A 12,756-nucleotide genomic window follows, 5' to 3' on the forward strand; every position below is an offset into this window, starting at 1 on the left:
AGGTTGATGGGTGGCATACTGTGTTGTAAAGACAATATAAACAGTACACTCGAGTGTAGGGAAAATTAGCCAAGATGGGTTGTGAGATATTGGGTTACATCTTGTTGAATTCAGTTGTGTAAATCCATAAAGAGCAGTACAGCTCAAGGCAGCAGCAGCACAGGTCAGCTGATCACAAAGAAATGATTGTGAGTTGTGATTTTTTTAACCACACTGACCCACTATAACCAATCTTGGGGTGCCCCACCTGCCAAATCTCACTTTAACTGTTGATTTTTTCTGTTTTGGTTAGGAAGCAAAGTCAAAATAAAGTCTCTATTCCCATGTACTAATATTTTGTTAATATGGCATAAAGATCAGCTAGTGTTGCACAGTAATAGCTGGTAAAAATATTCTTTCTGACTTTGAGTAAGCCTGTAGTTTTTCACTTTTTACTTGGGTAAAAAAGAAGAATGCCTGAAACTTTTGCCACTGTTGCTGATCTCATAATGACCCAGAAATGGAATAACTTTAAGATCCTTTGTGTAAAATCCAAAAAAAGTCACTTGACACTAGAATCTTTTACATGAACTTTTACATGAACTTCACTAACATCCTCCTATCCTATTTTGTATGTGTAGAGCTCACAGCGCTTTTATTCACATATGAAAACCTCCAATGTGCAAGGTGCTAGTGGGTGAACTACCAAATATATGTTTTTTAAAGTCCACATCAGTTCTCTGTGTTGCCTGACAGTTTTCCGTGCTGCTTTCAATTTCCTGCAAGGTTTGATGGCAAATTACTGAGCAAATGCAAAAACCACTGCAGTTCTCACTACAAGCTCATAAAATAAAGGGATATTTAGATCTGCAATTGCTTCTAAATTCTGATAACCACTGAGTAAAATGTTGAAAACTGCGGTTTAGTTTTCATCCATTATACCCATTTTCAAGTAAAATTTTCAAAATTACACATTTTGCTGACCCACCCATCAACCCTTCTCTAGCTTCGCTTTTTTGTGAACTCCATCAGCCAGTGAATGAAAGAACTGCAGTAAACTGGTATTTGTGAGTGCGCTGTTGTTCTATTTGACCACATTTAAAGCTAGACTCCATTTGGAATCTGGCCTTGAAGAGAAATAGTGTTTGCACCACAGGAAGCATCTGTTCTCTGAAAATGACTTCATATTCCTTTGCTGCTGCTCTGTGTTACCATGCAGAGCATTTAAACGAGTTAATGACTCCAAGTAGATGCTGTTGTGCTTCTGCCAGAAGTTAAAGGTGTCCCTTGTTGATGAGCTTTGAATCACACACACTGTTTCTCTGCTTATGTATGCTTAAGCAGAGAAGGTTTCCTTTTAGCGAAGCCTCACTCTGCAGTGTACCTGCATCCTGCCACGTGGACAGCCAGACTGTGTTTGATGTGTGTGTATGACTCAAACATACTAAAAAGAAACAAACCTTTTCTTTGGTAAAGAACCATCTAGTCAGTGTCATACTTTTCCCCTCAGTATTTCTAGCCTACTTAATGGTTACTACCAACTTCACTCAGCATATCCAATTAACATTGTGACTGGTGTTGTGATGCAGCAGGTACAGTATGTCCTCACAATGGTAACCTGTGTATAAAAGGTTTTCTGTCTTTCTTCTTCCTATTCTCGATATGGAGTGCTTCATTATTAGTCAACTAATTAAAAGAAACATGCTACATGCAGCTTATACGCACCACTTATGCTAAACAAAGACAGGATAAGAGTCTGCAGCCATGCCAACAGCTCTCAGAGGTTGTACTGCTTGGAGAAAGAAAAGCATACTGCAATATGGAAAGAGGTTTGAAGTTCGGTAATGAGCCTGTTACTGAGGAGTAAATATAAATAAGATATAAACTATAATGGTAGCAGCTTTTATGTAACATCTGCCATCACAGTTTAATCTGATAAGCCTTCATCATATTCCACAAGAAATATAGACAACCTGCAGACAAGTACACACCAACATCAGTACAGCACCTTTGTTTCATGAATTGTCCATGGCAACATCAAACAGTACAATTAAAATTAAAATGAGTAAATAAAATAAAAAGCAATGTGCTACTACTTGATAAGACTCATAATGCTGGTTAAGTGATGACGTATAGAGTCTCTGTTAGCTGCTGAAGCCTCTCCTGTGTTTGCTGAGGCTCTTGTCTTTTCAATGGGCTGCAGTGCTGTATTTCCTCTTATCGGAAGAGACACGGTCCTTGTCATTCTCTTGTACACCATTTTATGTGGATGCCTTTAAGCTAAGCTTTTACATCTTTGCTACATATTCTGGGCTTACAGTGTTCCTGACTCCAATTTTCAATAATGAGTCAAAATGTGTCACTATTAAACCAAGTACGATTTCAGTGCGTATGTTTAAGTTTAGAATCTTGATTTTTGGTAGGAAATTCATTCAAACAGTGTAGCGTGTTAATGACTAAAATGAAGCTTATGCCAAAGTTCAATAAGAAAGATCAGTAGTCACACATCTGTCTGCTTCCCAGATGTTAGGTGGCTAATCTAACTTTTATATCCCTTCCACTTTCCCATGCTGTCAAGCTCCTCCAATCTCCACCTCTCCTAGACTCCACAGGATCCTGGCCTAATTCCTATCACCGCTGGGATTCCATTCTGCTGTGCGGTGTTCAGTTCCTAACAATGACCCCTCCCTACTGAACTCTGCTGAATGTTGTCTGAAACACTCTTGGTTGCAGTTTAGTCTGTTTTGTTGTCTTCTTCCAGCCATATATTGAAACTTGTCTCTGCATATTGTTTCAATGCTGAATCAAGTGTAGCAAATGGTTTACCAGCCACTAAGAAACATATAAATTACTCATCTTGTGCTGTAAATGGAGTCTTGTCAGTGACTCTCATGCTGAAGCTTTGTTTTGGTTTCTTGTCTTTCTTTCATGTTGGTGTTTGTTTGTGTCCACTGTTCATCCATACTACTGCACCACAATGACCATCAGTTTGTATTCTCTTTGTTTCTGATGAAAAATGTAACCCTCATCCTAAAACTTTAACCATTATTAAACACATTGCCAATGCCGCCCCTACAAAAGAAATTTCTGTACCAGCACAGCGGTAACGCTCTTTGCTGTCTCTTATGTCTGCTTAACATTTCAAATGATGTCATACTGAGATGTAGCTAATGCTCCCAAACCTGGTATTTAGTTGTTTTTTATATAAGAGCTTTTAGGTGCTTTGTCACTTTTGTTGTTGTCGTCAGCCAGATCATGTTGTACACATTGTAAAGAACTCATGCAATTCAGTTGTGGTATTGTAACAGGATGCCACCACTGCAGGTCAGGTCACTTTAGGAAATTATTTCTCTCCTAGATGTTCCATGATAAACTGTAAGTGGTATTAAGTGGAAGTGTTTAGGAACCACATCAACTCGGGAGCAAAGTGCCCACACAAGTCACCGTGTGTTGAGCTGCATTGTGCATGAAAGTTGCCAGCTACTCTAACATTAACTTCAGCTTCAAAGCTATGTGCAGGAGATTCACGGCATACAGTCTCTTCAATGTGTAGATATCCATTTTGTCCATATACTATATGCCTCATTTTAATTAGTAAATGGAGTGGTTCTTGGAGTGGTTCTTATATGATGCGTTTCTACTTAAGCTCTCAAATCGCTTTATACAAACTGTCTCATTCCCACAAAGCTATGCGGGCCACATTCTAAGTGCTTTCTCGTTAGCATTCACACTCACATGAACACATTCAGAATTAATGATGCGTTCTTTCTCAAGGAAAGAGAAAGATACTCAGCGCTAATGTATCCTTAGCACATAGACTGAAGTCGCCAGGAATCAAACCACCAACCTTCTGATTAATGACCTGCTCTACCTCCTGAGCCACTCAGCACATGAGAACAGATATTCTGCACATTTTATTAGGCTTTGAAGACTGCTTTTACCTCTAAATTGCTCTCAGTGTTTGTCTCTTGTGAGGAAGTCATTTGGAGTGCAATGTCAGACTAACAGGTGAAAAGTCAATGTTTAGAGTGCGAGCACAATGTGCATGAAAGAGTTGCCTTCACCTCCATATGCAGTTGGAAATTCTTGTGTTGCCGAAATGTTGTAGTTGGTGTATGCTTAGCAGAATCAAAAGAACTGGACTTTGAATTTAATGGTTTCCTTTTTTAAAATAGAATGATTGTAAAGTATTTAAAGTATGGGGCATTCACCTGAACATTATTCTGGTTAATAATTCGCATGTCATGTGTCAGTCTCTCACCTGAACTGAACACAGCAGAAAATGAAACACTTACTTGAACTTTTTCCTTTTTTTTTTTAAAACTCTGACTTTCTCTCAGTAGGGAGTTTACACTACCTACTATCCACCCCTGGAGCAGGGAATTGAATCTTAATTACCAAGAAGCTCCATCTTACGTTTCATGTATGAGTGACCTCATTCGTTTCCTAACTCCCTGCAACATATATGGTGGGCCAAGAACTCACATTCCTCACATCAGCTGTGCTAATACCGTAAAGATCCAGCTTAATGGGTTGTTTGTTGAGTGGAACATTCTTATGATATGCTAATTCTAAACCCTATCAGAATTTCATTATAAAATTGGCTCTTAAGGCTGGCACTTCAGTCCATGTGTCACTGTAGTGTTGTGTCACCTGTGTTGGCTCAGTTCAGTTAATTATCTTCTAAAGTCATGGATCACTGGGGGGTTTCTGATTGCTTATAACAATGCTGGGAGGAGTATCAGGCTATTCAAAACTGCTTGGATACATGAATGATTCATTTTGTTTCATTTTAACTTAATGTGACCAGCCCTGTACTTATATTACGTATACATTGTAGTTTACTTGGAATCATTCCCACATAAATTGCCCAGAAATATAAAACAGGGAATCAGTTGCTACTTTTTATCTGTGACTCTTTGGTTTCCCTCAGCAGAAGAGCTCTGAACGTTGGGCACAATGACACAAACTTAGTGTTGACTTTTGGGTTTGGGGGATTTATAAAAAACAACAAACATACAGTTTCTTTCCCTTTTCTGATCAAATCACAAGGCCATGAGTCAAACTGAAATGCCACCACATTAGATCGGCTGATGGCATCAAATTTTGTATCTGACTTTGTATCAGTGTCATGTCTGTTGTCATCAGTGCTTGCTTTGTTTTGTGTTGCCATCCTGCTGCTGCAATATTCTTCAATATTCTGTGGAAGGGCAGAATGTCCCAAAAGAGAGACAGGCCACCAAATATCATAATAAAATATCGATCTTCTGTTAACTACGGTGTTATTGACTGAACAATTTTGGAGATCACTGACTATGTTAAGAATCTGAAGCATAATTTTAAGAATTCAACTTTCTTTCCTTTACCCTCTCATTACTGTCATCACTGCTGACAACCCCAAATCTAACCCTGCAATATGCAAATGAAGCACCAACCCAAGGCAATCAGAATGTAGAATTATTGTTTTTATTAAGTTGTTGTCAGAAATCTTGGCAACCAGGGACCAATGAAAGCAATCATTTTAACTTAAACACACCCAAAACGTTTTCATTAGGGTCAGGGTTACCAGCTAAGATGCCTTAAACAGCTTCTAATTAAATCATTTCAGCAATGTAATCGTGCTGTGCTGTGTTCACACTGGCACAGTGGTGGCATCTCGTTCCTTCATTCTGATTTATTTTTCTTTGTCATCATTACTCCCATCTGAGTGTACCAGTCTGGAGATGCCTCACTAAACTACTGGAGGGCTTTACATTTGAAACTATAATGTCCCGAGTTTAAGAGGGCAAATTAGAGTAGATCAAAGAAAAACCCTGGACCAACATATGATCAGTTACACTGATTAAACAGGGAGAAATTAAAATCCTACCACTAATTACATTTTAGCTTTAAGTAGAGGCTTATAAGGCCTTTATCTTATGTGGCTGGGGAAAATAAAGGCTCTGGTCACTGTTTGTGGAAATATGATTATATATGTTTGTTTATTAGTGTATGTACTGTCACAAAAGATGGCCAATCAGACACTGAGAAAATAGAACTAAGCAGTATTGTATCAAGGCAAAACTACTCTGTACCAACTTTTAAGCCTGTGACAGAGGACACATAAATTACAGCACTGTATTACAAATATGTCACTTCAATTTCATAAACACACCATGAAGTCAAGGTATTAGAGGATCTGGTGCTAAGCCTTAAAGCTGGTAGTGTTTTCCAATTTCACGAAACCAAAGGTGTGATGTTCCAACTTATTCACACCTTCCTGGGACATCTTGCCTCCCAAAACCTTGCATAAGATCTATCAGAGAGAGAGAAGAGCCTTAGAACAGAGAGCTCTTGTGATGTATGTGTGTGTGTGTGTGTGTGTGTGTGTGTGTGTGTGTGTGTGTGTGTGTGTGTGTGTGTGTGTGTGTGTGTGTGTGATTGTAGCTAGCTATCAACCTAGCTTTGGGACTTTGGTTTTCAAATTGCAATTGGCTGAGGTTCGAGGGTATTATTCTCCTCTTTTGTTTGGCACACACAGTGATGTAGTCTCTTCTATGTCCTCCTTCTGTCTCTCTGACACACACATGAGCAATCTGTCACACACACCAACCTCCCAGTTGTTTTCCTCTCGCCACAATAAATTTATCAGCCTGTCCCAGCAGACGAGATTCAGCCCAACTTCCTAGACAACCCCAGAAGCTAGAATCCACTTTGTGTGTGTGTGTGTGTGTGTGTGTGTGTGTGTGTTCGTGTTAGAGTGAAAAGTTGCTGAAAAACTAGCAAGAGAGAAAGAGGGAGAGACAATGAATACTAACACCTGCTCTTAAAGCTCTGAAAGTCAAACAATATTTGTCATGTAGATTAGCCTCCTCTCTTTTTTCTGCATTCATTTTTCATCCCAACTCGCCTCATGCTAGGTGACTGGTAGTGTGTGAACGTGAAATTGGATTGTGAGTGTTCCCTAAAATTAGATAAAACTTTGATGATCCCCTGAATGCAGTCATGCCTGTGGCTGAGCAATCTATGCCTGCCTGTGCTTTGGTCTGCCCTTTGTTGGTGTGTTACAAACTGGGGAGCCTTTCCGGATATTTTCTTAGCTCATTGCTCAAACACACAGGGCTGCAGATGTACTAAAGGCCTCATATTCTATGACAAACAACACAAAGTTAAGCTCCTGACAAAACCCATAAAGTCAGCAGAACAAGAAAAGCCATGCAATTACACATCCTCCTCCTGTCTGTGCTCCTTGTCAGCGCCTCTTTATAAAGACTTAACACGCAGCAAAAGGAAGTAAAAGAAACCTTGCAAAGTCAGGTGCTGTCAAAATGAGCCTAAGTGAATGCACAAAAATGCTGTTTAGCAACATAATGTCACTTAAAGAGCAATTTCAACCTATATGTCAGCACACACACACACACACACACACACACAATCTGCTAATCTCTGTGAGGAAACTCAAGATGCTCACAAAAAACTGCCAGAAACCCGTCTCCAATTAAATTCTGCCTACATATTCCAAGTCATTAAGAAGTGAGCTGGTGATGTGTTGAGATGTAGCAAAGGAGAAAAAAAAAAACAATGCTTTATCCAGTTTAGGAAATGATGTCCGAGTTATTGGCATCATTGCCATCATTATATGACACACCTGTGTCTTGCTTTCTATGACGAATAGGTCGGCTTGCTGGAAAACAACAAGAGTGAGATTGTTAACCTGATTGAGGCTCTCTCATTGTTTCTCAGCATGCTCAAGTATAACCTTCACTTTCCTGTAAATTGGTCAGAAACCATGGTTATGGCCAGAAATTTTGGCAGTGATGAACAAGCTTTTCATGTATTCTGTAGCTTCTGTGTTTTTATTTTTTGTTTGTTGTTTTTGAAAATTTTCAAGTTTCAAAAGCTTTTATTGGCAGTAAATCAAATTTTTAATCTGGACTATGATTGTACTACATTATGTTTATACAGCACCGGCTTAAATACTAAATTCTACAAAGTAACATCAAATGTATTGTGTGCCTATCATTTGCACATAGATTGAGACAACATTTAACTTTTTTAATAACTACATACTTTCCTCACCTGTGCCCAGATGCATATTTTCTATATAAATCGTGTAAACCTCAGTAATGACAGTGCTTATAGTCTGTGGTTCCAAAGTATCCTCATGCAATCAAAAGTTAAAATACGGTATGAGCAAACTGCAACCATAAACCCATTAGGAAAGTGATTACTGAGGCCATAAATCAAAAATTGCTCAAAAACTTAAATACACCTTCTTTAAGTATACAGAGGAGTGTCCCCGCCGCCGCTGGTCATTGCCACCAATTTGAAATTTAAGGTACTTCTGCACTGGCTTTAGATTTAAGGCTCGGGAACATTGCTCTGTCTTTGAGGATCCACATTACAGCATTAGCATTAGTGTAAGCTAATGCTGCTTGCCTTAGCTTGCATTGCTGATTTGAGTGGATAATGTAAGCTAGCGCATTCAAACTTTAATGATGTCTCTGCCTGCATTCTGCTGATCTACTTGGATCAATTAATGCTGCAAATAAATGTAAATCTAGTTAACTTTAGCTTGCTAAAAATATTACTAACACAATACTATCTAAATTGAAATAATTAAAAAATGTAGCAATGTTTTCTAACTTTTTTAATTATTTACAAAGAACAGCGGTTTTCTAGATGTTACACAGAACAGCCTACTTTTAATTATACTTTGCTGTATTTGCAATAAAAGTATCATTACTTGTATACATACTTTTCATTCTTTCCTACTATATCCTGACCAGCCACAGTATTAAAATCACTCGTCTAATGATGTTAGGTACTAATTCTTGGTCACTGAAAAGTAAAACTACAAAGTCACTTTAAGGTTTAGATAGATAATGTCAGAGGTCAGAGTAGAGTGGCCAGACTGCTTTGATCTGAAATAAAGGCAAACATTCAAATGACCGCTTTCTACAATCAAGTGGTTGCCAGAAAACAACATCTCTGCTTATCAGAAGAGCATCTCTGAGCATACAACATGTTAAACCTTGGAGCAGATGGTGCCACTTCAGTCAGTTCGCTCCACTCAAATGACCACACAGTCACCAGATCTCAGACCAATGAACCAAACTGACCAAAATCCCCCTTGTTGAATCTATACAACAAAGAATTAAGGCAATTCAGAAGATACAGGGGATCCAAACTCTTACTAACAAGAAGTACATACTTAAGTGTTTAGTGAGTATATCAGGCTGTTAATGAAGTTTGCATTAACTGAGCTGTGAACCGAGTACCAACTTATTGTTTTGGTCTGTCAGAAACTTGCAAACTGACTAATTATGAACATAATCATAGCAACACTTCACAGGTACACACTGTATAACCAGAGTGTTACTGAGCATAAACTGCTTCCAGCTTGGAGGAATAAATCATCACCACCCCACCTGCTGCATCTACATCTGGTACTGGAACCGAACAAACTTGTGCAACACGCTCCCTGTCCAGCTGTCCACAGCTCATCCTTTCTGTACAGCCTACCTCAATGCAAGGCCAGCAAATAAGATTTTCAGTGTTATTATAGCTGTGTGGAAAATGTTGCTAAGTAATGTCAAAACTAAAGAAAACGAATCTGCATAAAAACCACAAATACTCTAAGGATTTGTAATTCATTGAATATTTGTTTTGTATCTAAGAGGTTTAAAGAGCAGAACAATTCAGTATCAACTCATTTGTTGAACAACATTTCTTCAAGCTTCTTTCTGAAATTAAATTGCTGCTAGTGCTGAGTGCACTGCACTCTTGCTGGTTATCCAACTATTTCATTGCAGCTCCAAGCAAGCATTAAATAGACATACTGTGAGTCTTTTTGATTCTCAAGTGTAATGCTAATTATGCTGAAATATGAACAAAAAATATGTTTTAGTTTTTTTGGACAGTGTACGATTGTGGTTCCAACACTGTGTGCTAAAGCAGACTGGTGTGGTCTATAAATATTCAAATATTATTTTAGATTTACTAAATGCATAGAAGGATAATTGTCTTCTGGACTGTAAGTGGCTCACACTAGATGTGTGTTGAATGTGTTACATACATATCTGCTGGAAGAAAAAAAAACCTGAACCTCAAAGATCCAAGTCAAGTGGAACATATTTTTCGATGGATGTTAAAGTTGTTCCCATAAGTGTTACAGGTTTCATCACAACGACAACAGTGACAAGACATATAGCATCTGAGAATCAAACTCAAAACACCACACCGCAGACTTACCGCCAAAATACATCTTGCATTAGTTATCAGCAGGCTTTTGAATCGCCATACAAACCTTTTATACGCATTCAGATGTTAAGTGAAGCATTTTTCTTCCAAAGCAGTTCAGAAACGAAACCAAAGCATTCTTCAGCGCAACCTCTTTATAGCTCAACTGCAGCTCAACAGCTTGCTTAGAAACATGAACCCATACCTGATTCCATGAACTCTTGGTTGAAGTTGTTCCACGCCTCTTTGCTCTTTTCCAGGTTCTCCTCCATGACCTTGATGTCAGCAAAAGGACAGTTGCATTCTGGGAAGCGAGGAGAGCACCGGCACCAGCAGTCATTGTTGCGACAGAGCAACTCGCCCTCCGAGTTGCATGCCACGTAGCTGAGGGCTGCCTCCACAAAACGCCCACGCAGAAACTCTGGCAGGACATCTTGTAATCCTGGAAAGAAAAGGAAGCACATGGTAAAGCATTTGGGATTATTTTTTTTTAGAATGCTCTTATTTTTGAACAAGCAGACTCTAAAAGAGTCATATTTTATTTTAGGCTATTTTTAAGGCTTCAAGTAAAAATACATTTTTAGCACTTGCGATTTAATTGAGAAGACTGTGAAGTAAAATTCTTGACATTTGGCATTTCTAACCCAGCTGATTTCTTGTAGGATTTTAAACAATTGTTAATTTCCTTTATCATACACTCAACAAAAATATAAACGCAACACCTTTGTTACTGCTCCCATTCCCCATGGGATGGACGTAGAGACCTAAAATTCATTCCAGATACACAATATAACCATCCCTCCCAAACAGTGGTCACAAATCAGTCCAAATGTGTGGTAGTGGGCACATCTGCTATATTGAGATAATCCATCCCACCTCACAGGTGTGCCACATCAGGATGCTGATCTGACATCATGAGTAGTGCACAGGTGTACCTCAGACTGCCCACAACAAAAGGCCACCCTGGAATGTGCAGTTTTTTGCGCTATTGGGGGTCTGGGGACCCAGAACCGGTCAGTATCTGGTGTGACCACTGTGGAATACACCAGGCACAAATACACGCACACGCAGGTATGTACTGCCAATTTCCACATTTATTGAATTGTTTGTTTCGACAGCTGACTCAGTCGCACAGCCTGACAGCTCACGAGCCCAGCTGATCTCCTCGCCGCTCCTCCCCGTCTCACTATAAACACAGCGGAGGGAGACCATCATCAGTACATAAACACCATCAGCTGTTCTTACCGGCCTCGCAGCGCCGCCCTGTTGAGCCTTCTGCTCCACTCCTCCCCGGTGGAGAAGGCCGTTTTCTCCCTGGCCTCAGCAGACAAGGGAATCTGCCAATAGCCCTTGGTTAAGTCCAGCGTCGTGAAAAAGCGGGCCGTGCCTAACCGGTCCAGGAGCTCGTCGACCCGAGGCATGGGGTAGGCATCAAAGCGTGACACTTCGTTCACCCTGCGATAGTCGACACAGAACCGTATAGACCCATCCTTCTTCGCCACCAGAACGATGGGGCTACACCAGGCGCTGTGGGACTCTTCTATTACTCCCATCCTCAGCATTTCCGCCAATTCCCTCTGCACGATTTTTCGCTTATGCTCCGGGAGCCTGTAGGGCCGTGAACGCACCGTCACGCCGGGCTGCGTCACGAAATGGTGCTCGATGAGGGACGTCCGGCCGGGCAGGGGGGAGAACACGTCCGCAAAGCGCTGTTGCAACGCGACAACGTCCGCTCTCTGGGCCTGTGTGAGATGGTCATCACAAGGGAGGGAGGTGGGAATGATAGAATTTGGCACCTCAGGCCCCAACTCATCTCTCTCCTTCACCAGGCTCACCAGAGAAGCGGTTTCGACCTCTCGCCACAGTTTGAGGAGATTGAGGTGATAAATCTGCGCGGCTCCTCCCCTGTCCGACCGAGCGACCTCATAGTCCACGTCCCCGACACGCCGTGTGACCACAAAGGGACCTTGCCACTTGGCGAGCAACTTCGAGCTGGAAGAAGGGAGTAACACAAGCACTTTATCCCCCGGTGAAAATTGCCTGAGTCTAGCCCCTCTGTTATACAGGTGTTGCTGACGCTGCTGAGCCTGGAGCAAATTCTCCCGTGACAACCTCCCCAAAGTGTGGAGTTTTGCTCTCAGGTCCAACACGTACTGAATCTCATTTTTGGCGGGGCTCGGACCGTCCTCCCAGCTTTCTTTAATCAGGTCGAGCACCCCACGTGGCCTCCTGCCGAACAGCAGTTCAAAGGGAGAAAATCCCGTGGAGGCCTGGGGCACCTCCCGCACTGCGAATAACAGAGGGTCTAGCCAGTGATCCCAATTGCGTTCATCCTCGTTAATGAACTTCCGAATCATGGACTTTAAGGTCTTATTCAGCCGCTCCACCAGCCCGTCAGTCTGAGGGTGGTAGACGCTGGTCCGAATAGATTTAATGCCCAGTAATTCATACAGTTCCCGCAGTGTACGAGACATAAACGACGTGCCCTGGTCAGTCAGTATCTCTTTCGGGATTCCGACTCGGGAGATGACCTGAAACAGTGCCTGCGCCACACTC

General features: G+C 40.9%; 1 protein-coding gene across 2 annotated transcripts in view; it reads right to left on the reverse strand.

Annotated features, from left to right (window-relative positions):
* brinp2 (bone morphogenetic protein/retinoic acid inducible neural-specific 2) overlaps window positions 1–12,756 on the reverse strand; it is a 269,856-nt gene that overhangs the window by 58,114 nt on the left and 198,986 nt on the right. For both annotated transcript variants that reach the window (XM_085389173.1, XM_085389174.1), the window contains one exon: window positions 10,406–10,642. In XM_085389173.1, the coding sequence (XP_085245299.1) occupies window positions 10,406–10,642 (237 nt within the window). The remainder of the gene's footprint in view (window positions 1–10,405; window positions 10,643–12,756) is intronic.

This window comes from Rhamphochromis longiceps, linkage group LG18 (genome assembly GCF_057381845.1).
Source record: "Rhamphochromis longiceps isolate RC_006_pf linkage group LG18, R_longiceps_female_GT1.1, whole genome shotgun sequence".
Classification (NCBI taxonomy): Eukaryota; Metazoa; Chordata; class Actinopteri; order Cichliformes; family Cichlidae; genus Rhamphochromis; species Rhamphochromis longiceps.